Here is a 20,000-nt window from a genome sequence, read left to right on the forward strand (position 1 = left end):
GCAATCAATTTGATTGAAAAATTAGGGTGTGACAGTGCCGCCTCAACTTTTACAAAAAGCCGGATATGACGTCATCAAAGGTATTTATCGAAAAAAAGAAAAACATGTCCGGGGATATCATTCCCAGGAACTCTCATGTCAAATTTCATAAAGATCGGTCCAGTAGTTTGGTCTGAATCGCTCTACACACACACACACGCACAGACAGACAGACAGACAGACACACACACACACACACACACACTCACACACTTACACACACACACACACACACACACACACACACACACACACACACACACACACACACACACACCACGACCCTCGTCTCGATTCCCCCTCTACGTTAAAACATTTAGTCAAAACTTGACTAAATGTAAAGAGGGGGGACAAAAGACTATGATCCTTAAAATATCTCTTCAAATTAAAACAAGTCGCGTGACGCGATATAAAAACATTTATAGTCAAGATCAACACCACAAACCAATCATCGCCGAGGCTACAATAGATAGTCTCGGCTAACCATACCCGAAGACCACGACGGGTTACAATACGCTCGCCGCCGCGGAGCACGCGTCCGTAGTACTGTACTTACTGAACCTATTTTCTTTCATTCTGAGCACAGTTTTAGAGTAAACATGACATATCTATATATTTTTGAATTCAGGAGAAGATGAGGAATACAATGCAATCAATTTTAAATCTGTTTGCGAGAAATCGATTTTAACTTTAATTAGCAAACTCATCAATTAATGTTTAAGCTTCCAAGCTGAAACGCAATACCAAAGTCCGTGCTTCGTTGAAGATTACTTGACTAAAATTTCAACCTATTTGGTTCAAAAATGAGAGCGTGACAGTGCTGCCTCAACTTTTACAAAAAGCCGGATATGACGTCATCAAAAGACATATATCAACAAAATGAAAAATAATCTGGGGATATTATACCCAGGAACTATCATGTAAAGTTTCATGAAGATCGGTCCAGTAGTTTCTCTGAATCGCTCTATACAGACACACACACACATACATACACACATACACCACACCCTCGATCGTCTCGATTCCCCCTCTATGTTAAAACATTTAGTCGAAACTTGACTAAATGTAAAAATGACCGACCTACGTACCGACCCTACTTTTTTGTCATCAGAATCCAACTTTTGTTGTTGTAGGCCAAACGTCCACGTCAGCCTCATCACACCGAGCTCTGTGCACGTGACACCAGTATGCTGAATGCATTGCTTTAACATGCTGACCTGCTATCGGACAGACTAAAGCCTCATATTATTTAGGCTATGTCGATTTCGTTATGTTTACCCCACGAAGCTTGCTGCCCGAAGTATTGACAGTACATTTTCGGTAAAATACTTCGCGAAGTTTACGCGGACTTAACTTTGGGCTTAAGGAAGCCCTTAACGAGGACTGGGTGGCCGAGTGGTAACGCACTTGCGCTCGGAAGCGAGAGGTTGCGAGTTCGACCCTGGGTCAGGGCGTTAGCAATTTTCTCCCCCCCCCCCCGCCTTTCCTAACCAAGGTGGTGGGTTCAAGTGCTAGTCTTTCGGATGAGACGAAAAACCGAGGTCCCTTCGTGTACACTACATTGGGGTGTGCACGTTAAAGATCCCACGATTGACAAAAGGGTCTTTCCTGGCAAAATTGTATAGGCATAGATAAAAATGTCCACCAAAATACCCGTGTGACTTGGAATAATAGGCCGTGAAAAGTAGGATATGCGCCGAAATGGCTGCGATCTGCTGGCCAATGTGAATGCGTGATGTATTGTGTAAAAAAAAAAAATCCATCTCACACGGCATAAATAAATCCCTGCGCCTTGAATATGTGCGCGATATAAATTGCATAAAATAAAAAATTTTAAAAATAAAAAAAATAAATCCCTGCGCTTAGAATTGTACCCACGGAATACGCGCGATATAAGCCTCATAATTGATTGATTGATTGATTGATTGATAACGTCGGTTCACTAGGGCCTGACATTTTGTAGAGATAAGTTTGATTTCGCCGATTCGAAAACGAGGCGTGTTCCATCCGTTCGAGGCACAATATGACTGTCCATTCCCAAGATTAGGAAGGTGTGGAGGGTAGAGGGTAGAGGGGTGGGGAGACTGACCCTGTCTAGGTGTGTCCGGTTCCTGTGGGATGCCGGTCCGACACTGGCTCCGCGCTTCATTGATTCTGCGCTTCTGCTCCTCAAGCGTGATCTCCACGGATCCCTGCACACACCAAGCAAACAAGCGAGCAAGTTAGTAACACACGTTGCAACTCTCACTTTAAACCAATCCGTTTTAACATCTCCTTTTCTCAATGAATGAAAGTCGCGTGTTCCTTTTCAGTGCTTGTTATTTTCTCAGGTGCCTGGATATTGCTTTTGCATAACTCTCACTGTCTCTTGTTGCCCTTGCTGTATGCATTTAGAGCGCTTACGTCCCTTTGTTTCTCAGATCTTATTTTCTCAGATTTTATTTTCATTAATTTCGTCAATTCTTCTTCTTCTTGTCGTTCACAAAAGTTCGTCAATTCAACTCCAATCATTATTTGGACACATGTGCGTACAGCGATTTCACTGGACCAGTGAGAATTTTATTTCACCCCAAGCGCGGGGGGAAGCAAGAAAGAACTTCAAAACACAGTTCTCAGATTGTTCAAACAACAATGGCCATCACGACGTCGTTCCAGCGGACTGACAGCGTTTAGTTTACAATTATTCGTAAAGTACAACATTACTCGTCATGCAATCCACCGTGGTAACGTTTTCTATGGAATCTTGCTATGACAAAACCAAACAGTTTTGAGAGTCCCGCTTGTGTTTACCCTATTTCTACGGAAAGTGGTAACAGCGGCAGCAAATGATCTTATGCCGCTTTAGAGAGAGAAATTACGCCCTCGCGGCAAAGCCTTTGATGGCATGTGTTCCCGGGTTTTATCTCGACTTTAGATGAGATACACAACGAATGTATTCGAGTTAAGGTTGTATTAGCCATCTGCACTTATGGCAGAATGACAAAGGTTTTTTACGTTCCACTGTGGTGACACGGGGTTGGGACATGGATACCGTCTCTGCGCATAAAGTTGACCCGTGTCCGTCCCGGCCAGGATTCGAACCCGCGACCCTAGGCCCGGTGTCACGAACTGAAAACTCTGCCTGAACAATCCTTTTCATTGCGGTCAATGCGCATGCACTAACATGGGGAGATTAACCAGGTCGTGAACAACCTAACCCTTACCCTAATCCTAACCCTAATCCTAACCCTAATCCTAACCCTAATCCTAACCCTAATCCTAACCCTAATCCTAACCCTAATCCTAACCCTAATCCTAACCCTAACCCATGGTTCGTTCGGTCAAAGGGTCGCATACTTTATTCCAAGATTGGCGCATGCGCATTGACCGCAATGAGAAGGATTGTTCAGCAGAGGTTTCAGTTCGTGACACCGTATCACAAGTTCAGTGCTCTACCACCTGGATACACGGCCCTCCCCTCCCCCCCCCCCCTTCTGCCGCTCAGGAACACCGGTGTGACGTCATACTCCCACAGAGTACACCTTTTATGACCGTCTTGTCCTGAATACAGTACACAAACAATATCCAAGAAGGCAGACTGGTACATTTTTGCTGTATTTTATATTCAGTTATGTATCTTCGTGCCCTGAAGACGCACGCTGTAGATTTGAGCAAATAAAATTAGCTGTGAATTTGGATATGGATTCCACTCTTCTTCTTCTTCTTCTTCTTCTCGTTCGCTTATGGATTCTACTGATTAGCACATAATTGTTGTCGTTACGTTGGAAAAACCCATTGTCTCGGGCAATAAGCCATTCATCGTTCAATGTTCTATTTGATTTCAACATGCACACTGTAAATAACACGGTAATGATGCGGTCTGAGCAGGCGGGCTCGTTCATTCTTGTAATTTGCGGCTGTGAATTTGTCAAGAAGACGCACGCTGTCGATTTGATGACCAAATAAAAGTACCTGTAAATTTCAATTTGGATTTCACTTATTAGAACATAATTGTGGTCATTGGATCGCAAACTCAGGCCGCCAGAAGGAGTTTGCTAGGGACCTACACCTATAGGTGTTTCTATATTTAATAATTGAAGGAGAGAGAGAGAGAGAGAGAGAGAGAGAGACACACACACACACACACACACACACACACACACACACAGATAGACAGACAGACAGACAGACAGACAAACAGACAAAAAAGAACATAGGGACACACAGCCAGAGAGATATTGACGTCAGGCTGTGTAACAATCACACCGAGAAAGACAGGTACGCATGCAGACACACACAGAAGGGAACAGTGATAAGGAAGAAATAACATCGCAAACCAGACACACACAGAAAGGAACAGTGATAAGGAAGAAATAACATCGCAAACCAGACACACACAGAAAGGAACAGTGATAAGGAAGAAATAACATCGCAAACCAGACACCCGCAGAAAGGAACAGTGATAAGGAAGAAATAACATCGCAAACCAGACACCCACAGAAAGGAACAGTAATAAGGAAGAAATAACATCACAAACCAGACACCCACAGAAAGGAACAGTGACAAGGAAGAAATAACATCGCAAACCAGACACCCACAGAAAGGAACAGTGATAAGGAAGAAATAACATCGCAAACCGGACACCCACAGAAAGGAACAGTGATAAGGAAGAAATAACATCACAAACCAGACACCCACAGAAAGGAACAGCGATAAGGAAGAAATAACATCGCAAACCAGACACACACAGAAAGGAACAGTGATAAGGCAGAAATAACATCGCAAACCAAACACACACAGAAAGGAACAGTGATAAGGAAGAAATAACATCACAAACCAGACACCCACAGAAAGGAACAGTGATAAGGAAGAAATAACATCACAAACCAGACACACACAGAAAGGAACAGTGATAAGGAAGAAATAACATCGCAAACCAGACACCCACAGAAAGGAACAGGGATAAGGAAGAAATAACATCGCAAACCAGACACACACAGAAAGGAACAGTGATAAGGCAGAAATAACATCGCAAACCAGACACCCACAGAAAGGAACAGTGACAAGGAAGAAATAACATCGCAAACCAGACACCCACAGAAAGGAACAGTGACAAGGAAGAAATAACATCGCAAACCAGACACCCACAGAAAGGAACAGTAATAAGGAAGTAATAACATCGCAAACCAGACACCCACAGAAAGGAACAGTGATACTAACCAAGGAAGAAATAACATCGCAAACCAGACACCCACAGAAAGGAACAGCGATAAGGAAGAAATAACATCGCAAACCAGACACACACAGAAAGGAACAGTGATAAGGAAGAAATAACATCGCAAACCAGACACACACAGAAAGGAACAGTGATAAGGCAGAAATAACATCGCAAACCAGACACCCGCGGAAAGGAACAGTGATAAGGCAGAAATAACATCGCAAACCAGACACACACAGAAAGGAACAGTGATAAGGCAGAAATAACATCGCAAACCAGACACCCACAGAAAGGAACAGTGATAAGGCAGAAATAACATCGCAAACCAGACACACACAGAAAGGAACAGTGATAAGGCAGAAATAACATCGCAAACCAGACACCCACAGAAAGGAACAGTGATAAGGCAGAAATAACATCGCAAACCAGACACCCACAGAAAGGAACAGTGATAAGGAAGAAATAACATCACAAACCAGACACCCACAGAAAGGAACAGTGATAAGGAAGAAATAACATCGCAAACCAGACACCCGCAGAAAGGAACAGTGATAAGGCAGAAATAACATCGCAAACCAGACACACACAGAAAGGAACAGTGATAAGGAAGAAATAACATCGCAAACCAGACACCCACAGAAAGGAACAGTAATAAGGAAGAAATAACATCACAAACCAGACACCCACAGAAAGGAACAGTGATAAGGAAGAAATAACATCGCAAACCAGACACCCACAGAAAGGAACAGTGATACTAACCAAGGAAGAAATAACATCGCAAACCAGACACACACAGAAAGGAACAGCGATAAGGAAGAAATAACATCGCAAACCAGACACACACAGAAAGGAACAGCGATAAGGAAGAAATAACATCGCAAACCAGACACCCACAGAAAGGAACAGTAATAAGGAAGAAATAACATCGCAAACCAGACACCCACAGAAAGGAACAGTGACAAGGAAGAAATAACATCGCAAACCAGACACCCACAGAAAGGAACAGTGACAAGGAAGAAATAACATCGCAAACCAGACACACACAGAAAGGAACAGTAATAAGGAAGAAATAACATCGCAAACCAGACACACACAGAAAGGAACAGTGACAAGGAAGAAATAACATCGCAAACCAGACACACACAGAAAGGAACAGTGACAAGGAAGAAATAACATCGCAAACCAGACACACACAGAAAGGAACAGTGATAAGGCAGAAATAACATCGCAAACCAGACACACACAGAAAGGAACAGTGATAAGGAAGAAATAACATCGCAAACCAGACACACACAGAAAGGAACAGTGATAAGGAAGAAATAACATCACAAACCAGACACACACAGAAAGGAACAGTGATAAGGCAGAAATAACATCGCAAACCAGACACCCACAGAAAGGAACAGTAATAAGGAAGAAATAACATCGCAAACCAGACACACACAGAAAGGAACAGTAATAAGGAAGAAATAACATCGCAAACCAGACACCCACAGAAAGGAACAGGGATAAGGAAGAAATAACATCGCAAACCAGACACCCACAGAAAGGAACAGTAATAAGGAAGAAATAACATCGCAAACCAGACACCCACAGAAAGGAACAGGGATACTAACCAAGGAAGAAATAACATCGCAAACCAGACACCCACAGAAAGGAACAGTGATAAGGAAGAAATAACATCACAAACCAGACACCCACAGAAAGGAACAGTAATAAGGAAGAAATAACATCGCAAACCAGACACCCACAGAAAGGAACAGGGATAAGGAAGAAATAACATCGCAAACCAGACACACACAGAAAGGAACAGCGATAAGGAAGAAATAACATCGCAAACCAGACACCCACAGAAAGGAACAGTGATAAGGAAGAAATAACATCGCAAACCAGACACACACAGAAAGGAACAGTGATAAGGCAGAAATAACATCGCAAACCAGACACACACAGAAAGGAACAGTAATAAGGAAGAAATAACATCGCAAACCAGACACACACAGAAAGGAACAGTGATAAGGCAGAAATAACATCGCAATTCAGACACCCACAGAAAGGAACAGTGATAAGGCAGAAATAACATCGCAAACCAGACACACACAGAAAGGAACAGTGATAAGGAAGAAATAACATCGCAAACCAGACACACACAGAAAGGAACAGTGACAAGGAAGAAATAACATCGCAAACCAGACACACACAGAAAGGAACAGTGACAAGGAAGAAATAACATCGCAAACCAGACACCCACAGAAAGGAACAGTGATAAGGCAGAAATAACATCGCAAACCAGACACCCGCAGAAAGGAACAGTGATAAGGCAGAAATAACATCGCAAACCAGACACACACAGAAAGGAACAGTGACAAGGAAGAAATAACATCGCAAACCAGACACACACAGAAAGGAACAGTGATAAGGAAGAAATAACATCACAAACCAGACACCCACAGAAAGGAACAGTGAAAAGGAAGAAATAACATCGCAAACCAGACACACACAGAAAGGAACAGTGATAAGGAAGAAATAACATCACAAACCAGACACACACAGAAAGGAACAGTGATAAGGAAGAAATAACATCGCAAACCAGACACCCACAGAAAGGAACAGTGATAAGGAAGAAATAACATCACAAACCAGACACCCACAGAAAGGAACAGCGATAAGGAAGAAATAACATCACAAACCAGACACACACAGAAAGGAACAGTGATAAGGAAGAAATAACATCACAAACCAGACACACACAGAAAGGAACAGTGATACGGAAGAAATAACATCGCAAACCAGACACACACAGAAAGGAACAGTAATAAGGAAGAAATAACATCACAAACCAGACACACACAGAAAGGAACAGTGACAAGGAAGAAATAACATCGCAAACCAGACACCCACAGAAAGGAACAGTGACAAGGAAGAAATAACATCGCAAACCAGACACACACAGAAAGGAACAGTGATAAGGCAGAAATAACATCGCAAACCAGACACCCGCAGAAAGGAACAGTGATAAGGCAGAAATAACATCGCAAACCAAACACACACAGAAAGGAACAGTGATAAGGAAGAAATAACATCGCAAACCAGACACACACAGAAAGGAACAGTGAAAAGGCAGAAATAACATCGCAAACCAGACACCCACAGAAAGGAACAGCGATAAGGAAGAAATAACATCGCAAACCAGACACACACAGAAAGGAACAGCGATAAGGAAGAAATAACATCGCAAACCAGACACCCACAGAAAGGAACAGTGATAAGGAAGAAATAACATCGCAAACCAGACACCCACAGAAAGGAACAGCGATAAGGAAGAAATAACATCGCAAACCAGACACCCACAGAAAGGAACAGTGACAAGGAAGAAATAACATCGCAAACCAGACACACACAGAAAGGAACAGCGATAAGGAAGAAATAACATCGCAAACCAGACACACACAGAAAGGAACAGCGATAAGGAAGAAATAACATCGCAAACCAGACACCCACAGAAAGGAACAGTGAAAAGGAAGAAATAACATCGCAAACCAGACACACACAGAAAGGAACAGTGATAAGGAAGAAATAACATCGCAAACCAGACACCCACAGAAAGGAACAGGGATAAGGAAGAAATAACATCGCAAACCAGACACCCACAGAAAGGAACAGCGATAAGGAAGAAATAACATCGCAAACCAGACACACACAGAAAGGAACAGTGACAAGGAAGAAATAACATCGCAAACCAGACACCCACAGAAAGGAACAGTGACAAGGAAGAAATAACATCGCAAACCAGACACACACAGAAAGGAACAGTAATAAGGAAGAAATAACATCGCAAACCAGACACACACAGAAAGGAACAGTGATAAGGAAGAAATAACATCGCAAACCAGACACACACAGAAAGGAACAGTGACAAGGAAGAAATAACATCGCAAACCAGACACACACAGAAAGGAACAGTGATAAGGAAGAAATAACATCGCAAACCAGACACCCACAGAAAGGAACAGTGATAAGGCAGAAATAACATCGCAAACCAGACACCCGCAGAAAGGAACAGTGATAAGGCAGAAATAACATCGCAAACCAGACACACACAGAAAGGAACAGTAATAAGGAAGAAATAACATCACAAACCAGACACCCACAGAAAGGAACAGTGATAAGGAAGAAATAACATCGCAAACCAGACACCCACAGAAAGGAACAGCGATAAGGAAGAAATAACATCGCAAACCAGACACCCACAGAAAGGAACAGTGATAAGGAAGAAATAACATCGCAAACCAGACACCCACAGAAAGGAACAGTGATAAGGAAGAAATAACATCGCAAACCAGACACCCGCAGAAAGGAACAGTGATAAGGAAGAAATAACATCGCAAACCAGACACCCACAGAAAGGAACAGTGATAAGGAAGAAATAACATCGCAAACCAGACACGCGCTTATATATCAATTGTTCCGCTCAAAAGAAAGACACATATTCATTCTCCCTTTGTGAAACAGACAGAGTTGCAGAGGCCAAATCAAGTTTAGTCTTGTCTCCCTTGACCCTTAAAACAACGGACATAAAGCTTTTTTTTCTCCTTTCTCCAAGCACCAACACCGGAGACCTCATCGATTCATAACAGTATTATCCGAGCAACAAGGTGCCATCTTCCGATTACTTCGAGCCATTTGCGACCAGCATTATTCTCACACAAAAGCTGAAGATCTAATTGTTTCCATCACCCTCTGCTGTCGACGCCTACATTCTGTATTCGGTACTTTCCCGTGAACTCGTCTCCTTTTACTTATTGACGTTCATCAGAATATTAATACGCACGCGTCGAGTAGGTGGCGGATTGAGTAATTGGATTTGAGACTTCCTCCTCGCCGAGACTAACACGTGTCAAGGCCACCGGCTCGGTCAGCCTAATGTAGAATGGCAGGAGAGTATGGAACGCCAGATACGCCATGTCCTCGCGGAATTCCTCGCGTAATTCCGCGCGGACTTTCGAGCTATTCTCGTCGTTGATTGGTCAGAAATTCCGCCCGGACTTTTAATGTCCTCGCGCAATTCCTCGAGGAATTACGCGAGGACTTTCGAGCTATACTCGTCTTTGATTGGTTCAAATGTCCTCGCGTAATTCCGCCCGGACTTTTATCGGGAACGTTCGTATGGGTTCGGCACTTTCTGCCCGGAGTTTTAGATCGAGAAATTTAAAAAAGTTGGAACGGAATAGAATCGGATCGAGGTTAAAATGTCCTCGCGCAATTCCGCCCGGACTTTTATCGCAAACGTTCGGCACTCGTTTTGCACGGACTTTTAGATAGAGACATCAGAACAGTGGGATTGGAAGAGAGTCGGATCAAAGAAACCAACATTAACCGCGCGCGCGCGTGTGTGAGTGTGAACACAGCTATTTCGTGGAAGCGGTTCTTGCAAACAGTACACACTTCAGATAAGTGCTCATGAGTTGTTTCCCTTGATTCAAATAAAGGGTTTTGACTGACTGAACACAGAGATTCTGACCGTTTGTGCATCGGTTTGATTTGTCCACTATCCTTTTTTTCTGTGAGCGTGTATCATAATCGCGCACACACACACACACACACACACACACACACACACACACACACACACACACACGCACATCTGAAACCCTGCCTCATCCCCCACCTCACCCTCTCCCCGATTTGGAAAAAGAAAGAAATATAATTTGAAACAGTATTATCTGACGCCCGAGCAAATATTCTCGGAACAGTGTAGTTCTTTGTGACCTTGGTCTTAACGAAAAATCTAGCAGTCTGATGAGTAACGGATGGCGCATGAAATGAGTCATTTGTGTCGTTTTACGCCTCTTTTTACAGTTCTACTTTGAAAGGATGCCGCACACACATAACAACAGTCCTTCCTTTACGCTCTTTTAAGTAAAAAAAGGTCTGACAAGGCGTGTACGTCGAATGACAAATATATACATACCCTTACTTGAATACAATGCTATACCAGCCAAAAATAAACCAGTTGTTGTTGTTGTTGTTGTTGTCAGAGAGAAACAACAACAACAACAACAACAACAACAACAACAACAACAACAACAACAACAACAACAACAACAACAACAACAACAACAACTCAATTCATGTCTGCAAAGGAAGCAGGACAGTTGCTGATTTCAGTTCGTATCTAAAGAAGTAGATGCCCATATAGCGAGCAAAATTGCGTACAGATCTGTCTAAAATCTGTATTTTTCTATTTAATTTAACATTCTGCCTGTAAGAAAATGTCTTCTTCAAGCACCTATGATACATGGGTCTTGGCAATGATCGCATTCACATCTTGCACCATTAACAGCGCAACATCAATTGCTAATTGTAATCCTGCGTTTTGAAGAATTTGAGTGATCGCCCTTGATTTCAAAGCAATTACATATGAGTGTCCAGTAAATTCCCATTCCATGTTTTTAGTGAGTAAAGAATAGCTCGAAAGTCCGGGCGGAATTCCTCGCGTAATTCCTCGAGGAATTGCGCGAGGACATTAAAAGTCCGGGCGGAATTTCTGACCAATCAACGACGAGAATAGCTCGAAAGTCCGCGCGGAATTACGCGAGGAATTCCGCGGGGACATGGCGTATCTGGCGTTCCATAGTAGAGACGGTGTACGTCCCGGTTGACCGTTTCCCTTTTGGCTTTTCACCGTTCCCCCTTTTCACGCTCTCCCCTTTCACCGTATGCATTCATTGGAACGGGCCAGCAGTGATGTTTCGCATTCACACACACACACACACGCGCGCACGCACGCGCGCACACACACACACACACACACACACACACACACACACACACACACACAGACACACACTGACACATGCACACACACAGACACACAGACACACAGACACACAGACACACGGCACACACACACACACACACACACACACACACACACACACACACATGTTACATTCGTGCGTGTCTGTCGTAAAGGGGGTGCTCGGAATGGGAAGTGGGGCTGGGGGCAGATTGAAGCTAGAGCTGGGTCTTACAAAATGAAGACAAACATGTGTTCGTAAAGTTCCTTTGAACGATAATTGCTTTGGGCGATGTGTGTCACATGACAAGACAATAAACACACTTCATTGTTCATTAAAAGAAGTACGTTAAAATGGAAAAAAGGGTCTTCGCCGCATCCAACCTGCCTTTTAGCGATTTAAACCACACTTCATGCGTTCTACCGTCAGTCTTACGTCAACCCTAACGCACTCTGGACACTTTTACAGCCTGTTAAGGGCCTATTCCTGGCAGCACACACAACAAATGTCTCAAAGCGCCTGTTAACCCGTGATTTGTAAAAATGTAAAAACATTTTACAAATCACGTCGAACCTAAAACCGCGATTTGTAAAAATGTAAAAATGTAAAAATATCGCATTCCACAAAGTTATGCATACCTTTTATTATTATTAATTTTTCTTGTTTAGAGCCTCTACGCCATGGTGGGGGTGGTTTTAGATCCACATCTCATTTTGGTGCAATCCCTTTTTGCCGCCGTCCCATTTTTTGCCCCATCCCATTAATTTTTCGCGCCATTTCACAAGCCAAGCGTCATTTTACTAACATGTCATAACAATAGCGCGACATCCCATTTTGACACCATATCCCATTTGGCCGCCATGCCGTTTCACCGCCATTCCATTTCGCCCCCATCCCATTGTCGCGACATTTCACAAGTCAAGCGTCATTTTACTACCGTGTCATAACAATAGCGCGACATCCCATTTTGACACCATCCCATTGGCCGCCATTCCCATTTTTGATTTATTCTTCTTGCCAAGCCTCACTATACTACTATACTGCGTTATTCAACTAGGAAGACATTCCGTTTACGCGAAATCCCATTTTTGCCACAATCCAAAATGTCGCGAAATAGAGATGGCGGCGAAATGGGATGACAGCAAAACGGCATGGCGACAAAATGGAATGTGGCGCTAGTGGTATGACACGGTGGTAAAATGACACTTGGCCTTTGAAATGTCGCAAAAATGGGATGGGGGCGAAATGGGCTAACGGCGAAACGGGTTTGCGCCAAAATGGGATGTGGTGCCAATGGTACATGACATGGTGATAAAATGACACTTGGCTTGAGAAATGTCGCGAAAATGGGATGGGGGCAAAATGGGATAACGGCAAAACGGGACTAATAGATCCCTTGACTTTGGGGTAGTGCGACTCTGTCACTGCTAGCTGTCCACTGGGAGGAAGCGACCGGAATTTCCCAACGATGGGACATCCTAGTAATGAAAAAAAAAAAAAAAATCTTAAAATTAACAGTCGCGCTTCCCAAGGGATTTCGTTTTTGTCCCTTGACTTTGGAGATGACAAGAAAATATCGGGCGCAAAAACGTGATTTGTAAAATTTTTTACAACATTTTTACAAATCGCGGGGCGCGCCCCGTGATTTGTAAACATTTTTACATTTTTACACATCACGGGTTAACACCGCCCCATGAGCTTCTGTTCGGTTTGGAGTTTGGAACAATGACACCTCACACCACAAATAAAAAAGGTAGTGTTTGACTGTTCAGTTATCCTAAGTTTAAAGAGTGATTGCAAATAATGTTGTGGATCTTTTTTAGTGAAATTTTAAACTGTTAGCGATTGAGATGTTGTGCACTATGTACCACGTCTCCCCCGAAAGCGGCGTATGGCTACCTGAGTGGCGGAGTACAAACGGCCATACACGTAAAAAAACAACTCGTGCAAAAAAAACCATGAGTGAACGTGGGAGTTTCAGCCCATGAACGAAGAAGAAGAGAAGAAAGTACCACGTGATTTCACTCTTGCTTTGTCCTATTGTCAGCTCCTGACAGGAATGGGACTTGCTGGTATTTGGTAGATTCCGAATTTGATTTGCTTCTTCTGCTAGACGTATGCGCACCAGACAGCTAGTGTTGTAAAATGCCAAGTGGAAGAATCAGGACTCAGACGCTGAAGAGCAGGCCTTTGTTACTATATTCACATTCATTTAGCTGGATGTGTATGTATGTGTGTGCGTGCGTGGTACTGTGTGTGTGTGTGTGTGTGTGTGTGTGTGTGTGTGTGTGTGTGTGTGTGTGTGTGAATACGAATACGAATAAACTTTATTGTCATGAAACGTAGTGTTTATAAGACACGGGAAGATAAATAACCAAATGATGTGTGTGTGTGTGTGTGTGTGTGTGTGTGTGTGTGTTGTGTGTGTGTGTGTGCGTGTGCGTGCGCGCGCGCGCGCGCGCGTGTGTGTGTGTGTGTGTGTGTGTGTGTGTGTGTTTGAATGTGTGTGTGTGTGAGATTGGATGCGCACTTTGTATTTTGTCACTTTGTTTTTCACCTGTACAAAACGTTTAGATACTTAAATTCACAACAACCGACAGCTCTTGTAGATAAATAGAATGAAATCAATGTTTCCCTAATCTCTTTCACTTGCACATAACTTTTTCCGATTGTATGGTATTATAATTTCACAACAACGAACGACAGATCCTTTAGAAGATAAACAACACTTGTGAAGATAGCCCAACTACTAAATCCGCTACTTCCACTGAACGTCAGGGCCACAATTTTCACAATCCCAACCCGTGTCACTGAGAGGGTCATAAAGACCAAACGAACGGGACGTTCTGATTGGCTGTGATTGCAAACTACGGCTTCCGAGTTTTCAAGATGGCAGACGTCCTAATTCCGGTAAAGGTCCAGATGTCTGCCGTGAACGTTCCACTGGCGACCGTTGTCGAGGACGCCGAGACAGATGGAAACCTCCCAACAAATCCACAGGATCTCGCGGGAATTGATAATACTGCGTGAAAGCCGCGGTAAAGATAGGAAAATCTTTTAACTGACAGAAGCTTTTAAAGAGGCAATATCCCTGTCCTGTCAAGATGGTTTCCATACATCAGTTTCTCGTGCATGTAGGTGTCAAAAGGCTAGGGCTTCTCTTAGCAATGTTTTGCCAGAATTATTTTGAGTTTTCTGTTAGATTCAATGATTTTGGTTTGGTTCCTGTTCTTGCTCTTCTTGTTACATTTAGTCAAGTTTTGACTAAATGTTTTAACATAGAGGGGTAATCGAGACGAGGGTCGTGGTGTGTGTCTGTGTGCGAGTGTGTGTGTGTAGAGCGATTCAGACTAAACTACTGGACCGATCTGTATGAAATTTGACATGAGAGTTCCTGTGAATGATATCCCCGGACTTATTTTTCATTTTTTCAATAAATACCTTTGATGACGTCATATCTGGCTTTTTGTAAAAGTTGAGGCGGCACTGTCACACCTTCATTTTTCAATCAAATTGATTGAAATTTTGGCAAAGCAATCTTCGACAAAGGCCGGACTTTGGTATTGCATTTCAGCTTGGTGGCTTAAAAACTAATGAATGAGTTTGGTCATTAAAAATCGGAAACTTGTAATTGAAATTATCGTTTTATTAAACGATCCGAAGATAATTTCATCTTATTCTTCGTCATTTTCTGATTCCAAAAACATATACATATGTTATATTTGGATTACAAACAAGCTCTGAAAATTAGAAATATGAAAATGATGATTACAGTCAAACACGCTTAAGCCGAACTCGCCCGGGGAATGAAAAATTGTTTCGCTTATCCGAGTTTTTGCATATCCGAGTTCTGATAAGCCAAACCTTTCCCGAGAAATTATCGTGCAGTTCGGCTTAAGCGAGTTTTTTTTCTCAGGATAAGTTGTAAATTCCCTTGGAATATCTCTCTCTCTCTCTCTCTCTCTCTCTCTCTCTCTCTCTCTCTCTCTCTCTCTCTCTCTCTCTCTCTCTCTCTCTCTCTCTCTCTCTCTCTCTCTCTTTCTCTCTATCGCAACACGGTGGCCTAGTGGTAAAGCGTCCGCCCAGTGAGCGGGAGGTCGTGGGTTCGAACCCCGGCCGGGTCATACCTAAGACTTTAAAATTGGCAATCTAGTGGCTGCTCCGCCTGGCCTCTGGCATTATGGGGTGAGTGCTAAGACTGGTTGGTCCGGTGTCAGAATAATGTGACTGGGTGAAACATGAAGCCTGTGCTGCGGCTTGTGTGTGGCGCACGTTAAATGTCAAAGCAGCACCGCCCTGCATGATATAACCCTTTGTGGTGGACTGGGCGTTAAGCAAACAAACAAACAACAAAGTCTTTCTTTCTCTCTCTGTGCGTGGGGCACAGAGGGTGGGGGTGTGTGTGTGTGCCTGTGTGCCTGTGTGTGTGTGTGTGTGTGTGTGTGTGTGTGTGTGTGTGTGTGTGTGTGTGTGTGTTTAAATGAATAAGATCAAAACAGTGACACGTTAGAAGTGCTTTCTTCAGTTGGGCTTTTTCAATACCTCAAAGCCAACTGTAAAAATAAAGGGTGAAAACAGTGACACATCTCAGAAACAAAACCAAGATTCCACAAGCAACTACGCTTTTGTTAAAAGGATTCCAAGTAAATCATAATAAATGTAATGTTTAATGAAACCCTCTCCATTAAAGAAAGAACAGAAACAAAATTAGACAATTTGTCTCTGAGGTCATAAATCAAGATCAAATTTCCGAAAACATATAATTGTAGGGAAATGTTTTGTTTCGCTGCATGTTTATTGTGGTTTGATCTTCACCACTGACTCGTTCAAACTGAGCACATACATTCCTCAGGTAGATTTGCTCTTCACAAAGATCTCTTCCTTCGATTGGAAAAATAGGTTTGTATGAGAGCCACTCGTTTTTGAACACTGCAACAGTTGTTTCAATCAATCAATCAATGAGTCTTTATATCGCGCATATTCCGTGGGTACAGTTCTAGGCGCTCTGCAGTGATGCCGTGTGAGATGAAATTTTATACGGCCAGTAGATTGCAGCCATTTCGGCGCATATTTACCTTTCACGGCCTATTATTCCAAGTCACACGGGTATAGGTAGACAATTATTAACTGTGCCTAAGCAATTTTGCCAGGAAAGACCCTTTTGTCAATCGTGGGATCTTTAACGTGCACACCCAATGTAGTGTACACGGGGGGAGGTTCGGACACCGAAGAGAGTCTGCACACAAAGTTGACTCTGTGAAATAAATTTCCGCCGAACCTGGGATCGAACTCACGCTGACAGCGGCCAACTGAATACAAATCCAGCGCGCTACCAACTGAGCTATATCCCCGCCCCTGTTTGGAACATGCTGGCAGCTGCAAGGATTTCAACGTCACGGTCGGACCCCCAAGAGTCTGAGGGCACACCGCGTCATCAGTTTCCCGGCATATTCAAAAACAGGTGACGTGTTCGTTTCCGTAGGATAATTATAGCGTTGACGAAATATTTTTATCTTCCCGACGTGTTTTTCACGCAAAAAAAAAAGTCTCTCCGACAGTGTTTAGAGTTTGGCTTATCTGCCAAAATCACGTTTGAGATATCCGTGTTTGAGTTAGCTATTTTTTCACAGAGTTTGGCTTATCCGAATTAGAAATAGTCTTACAAAGAGGGGGGTCTGGCGGGGAATTGGTTTCGGTTCCAGATATCCGAGTTTTTTGCTTAAGCGTGTTTCGTTTAGGCGAGTGCGGCTGTACAATTAATTTTCCGAAATCGATTTAAAAACAATTTCATCTTATTCCTTGTCGGTCCCTGGTTCCAAAAACATATAGATATGATATGTTTGGATTAAAAACAAACTCAGTAAGCTAAAAAGAATATACATACAGAAAAGCGTGTTATCCTGCTCAGCGCGACCACTACCGCACTATTCTGCATGGCTTGTCGATTTCACTGCCTTTGCCACGAGCGGTGGACTGACGAAACTACGAGTAGATCTATGTGGTCTTTGTGAAAAAAGCAGTGCGTTCAGTTTCATTCTGTGAGTTCGACAGCTTGACTAAATGTTGGTATTTTGCCTTACGCGACTTGTTACATTTAGTCAAGTTTTGACTAAAAGTTTTAACATAGAGGGGGAATCGAGACGAGGGTCGTGGTGTGTGTGTGTGTGTGTGTGTGTGTGTGTGTGTGTGTGTGTGTGTGTGTGTGTGTGTGTGTGTGTGTGTGTGTGTGTGTGTGTGTGTGTGTGTGTGTGTCTGTCTGTCAGTGTGCGTGTGTGTGTGTAGAGGGATTCAGACCAAACTACTGGACCGATCTTTATGAAATTTGACATGAGAGTTTCTGGGAATGATATCCCCGGACGTTTTTTTCTTTTTTTCGATAAATACTTTTGATGACGTCATATCCGGCGTTTTGTAAAAGTTGAGGCGGCACTGTCACACCCTCATTTTTCAATCAAATTGATTGAAATTTTTGTAAAGCAATCTTCGACGAAGGCCGGACTTTGCTACTGCATTTCAGCGTGGTGGCTTAAAAATTAATTAATGACTTTGGTCATTAAAAATCTGAAAATTGTAATAATTTTTTTTTTTATATAAAACGATCCAAATGTACGTTCATCTCATTTTGCATCATTTCCTGATTCCAAAAACATATAAATATGTTATATTTGGATTAAAAACAAGCTCTGAAATTGAAATATATAAAAATTATGATCAAAATTAAATTTCCGAAATTGATTTAAAAACAATTTCATCTTATTCCTTGTCGGTTCCTGATTCCAAAAACATATAGATATGATTTGTTTGGATTAAAAACACGCTCAGAAAGTTAAAACGAAGAGAGGTACAGAAAAGCGTGCTATGCAGCACAGCGAAACCACTACCGCGCTGAACAGACTCGTCAGTTTCACTCCGTTATGCACAAGCGGCGGACTACGGTCATTGTGAAAAAATGCAGTGCGTTCAGTTTCATTCTGTGAGTTCCACAGCTTGACTAAATGTAGTAATTTCGCCTTACGCGACTTGTTTTTGTTCTTGTTCTTGGTCTTCTTCTCCCTCTTCTTCTTCTTCTTCTTGTTCTTCTTGAACTTTTCCTCCTTCTTCGTGCATTTAAGGAGTTTGTTTCGTCCGTAAATGATCTTGTGCTTGCGTGTACACACGAAGGCACTAGAAGATCTGCACATAAGTTGACCAGGGAGATTTGAGAAAATATGAAGCCTTAGCCAACCAGACGCAGCCGGGATTCGAACAATCAACCTTGCATATGGAATGATCACGTCTTATCCTCTAGGTTATCGCGGCCGTCGTTCCATGATTTACAGGGTGGTCCAAAAAAAGCGCCCTATTTTCTTTTTGATCTCATTTTTGACTGCGAAGAGTCATTTTAAAAATTTCTTCATCAAACAATAGCAGAATGATGGCAAATTATGTCTTGCAAATTTGGTAGAAATTGGTTAGTCCTTAGTAGTTGATAACATGCTCTATCCAGGCTCCTCTCCGTCAGTAGAAGAACAGCTGCAACACGGACGTTGAAATTCTCCATGACTCGTCCAATCATGTCAGCTGGTATGCACCTGATTTCCCATCTGATGTCCTCCTACAGAGCTGCCAGGGTCTGGAGATTGTTGCCGTATATTCTGTCCTGGGTACCCCCACTGAAAGTAGTCGGGTGGGTTGAGATCAGGGGAGTAGGGTGGCCAAGGGAAGTCAGTGCGTCGTGAAATAAGCCTATCGCCACGGAAGAGGAGGCTGGAGAGAGAATACTCGGATAACGTGTTGCTGTAAGTTTATTGTTACGTTAATTTGTTAGAATGTATGTGTATTTGATGTTTAAATAGTATGGTTTTATTCATATTTAATATGTAAAGCGCGGAGAGCATAGTTTACTGTGGTTCGCGCTATATAAGCTGTCATAATTAGTACTATTACATTATTATATTATTAACTGCTAAGGAAAGACAAATCTC

General features: G+C 42.7%; 1 protein-coding gene across 1 annotated transcript in view; it reads right to left on the bottom strand.

Annotated features, from left to right (window-relative positions):
- LOC138982795 (secretin receptor-like) overlaps positions 1-20,000 on the bottom strand; it is a 123,274-nt gene that overhangs the window by 51,646 nt on the left and 51,628 nt on the right. The window contains exon 4 of the mRNA XM_070356145.1: positions 2,129-2,231. Coding sequence (XP_070212246.1) covers positions 2,129-2,231 — 103 coding nt within the window. The remainder of the gene's footprint in view (positions 1-2,128; positions 2,232-20,000) is intronic.

The sequence above is a fragment of the Littorina saxatilis genome, linkage group LG12 (genome assembly GCF_037325665.1).
Source record: "Littorina saxatilis isolate snail1 linkage group LG12, US_GU_Lsax_2.0, whole genome shotgun sequence".
Classification (NCBI taxonomy): domain Eukaryota; kingdom Metazoa; phylum Mollusca; class Gastropoda; order Littorinimorpha; family Littorinidae; genus Littorina; species Littorina saxatilis.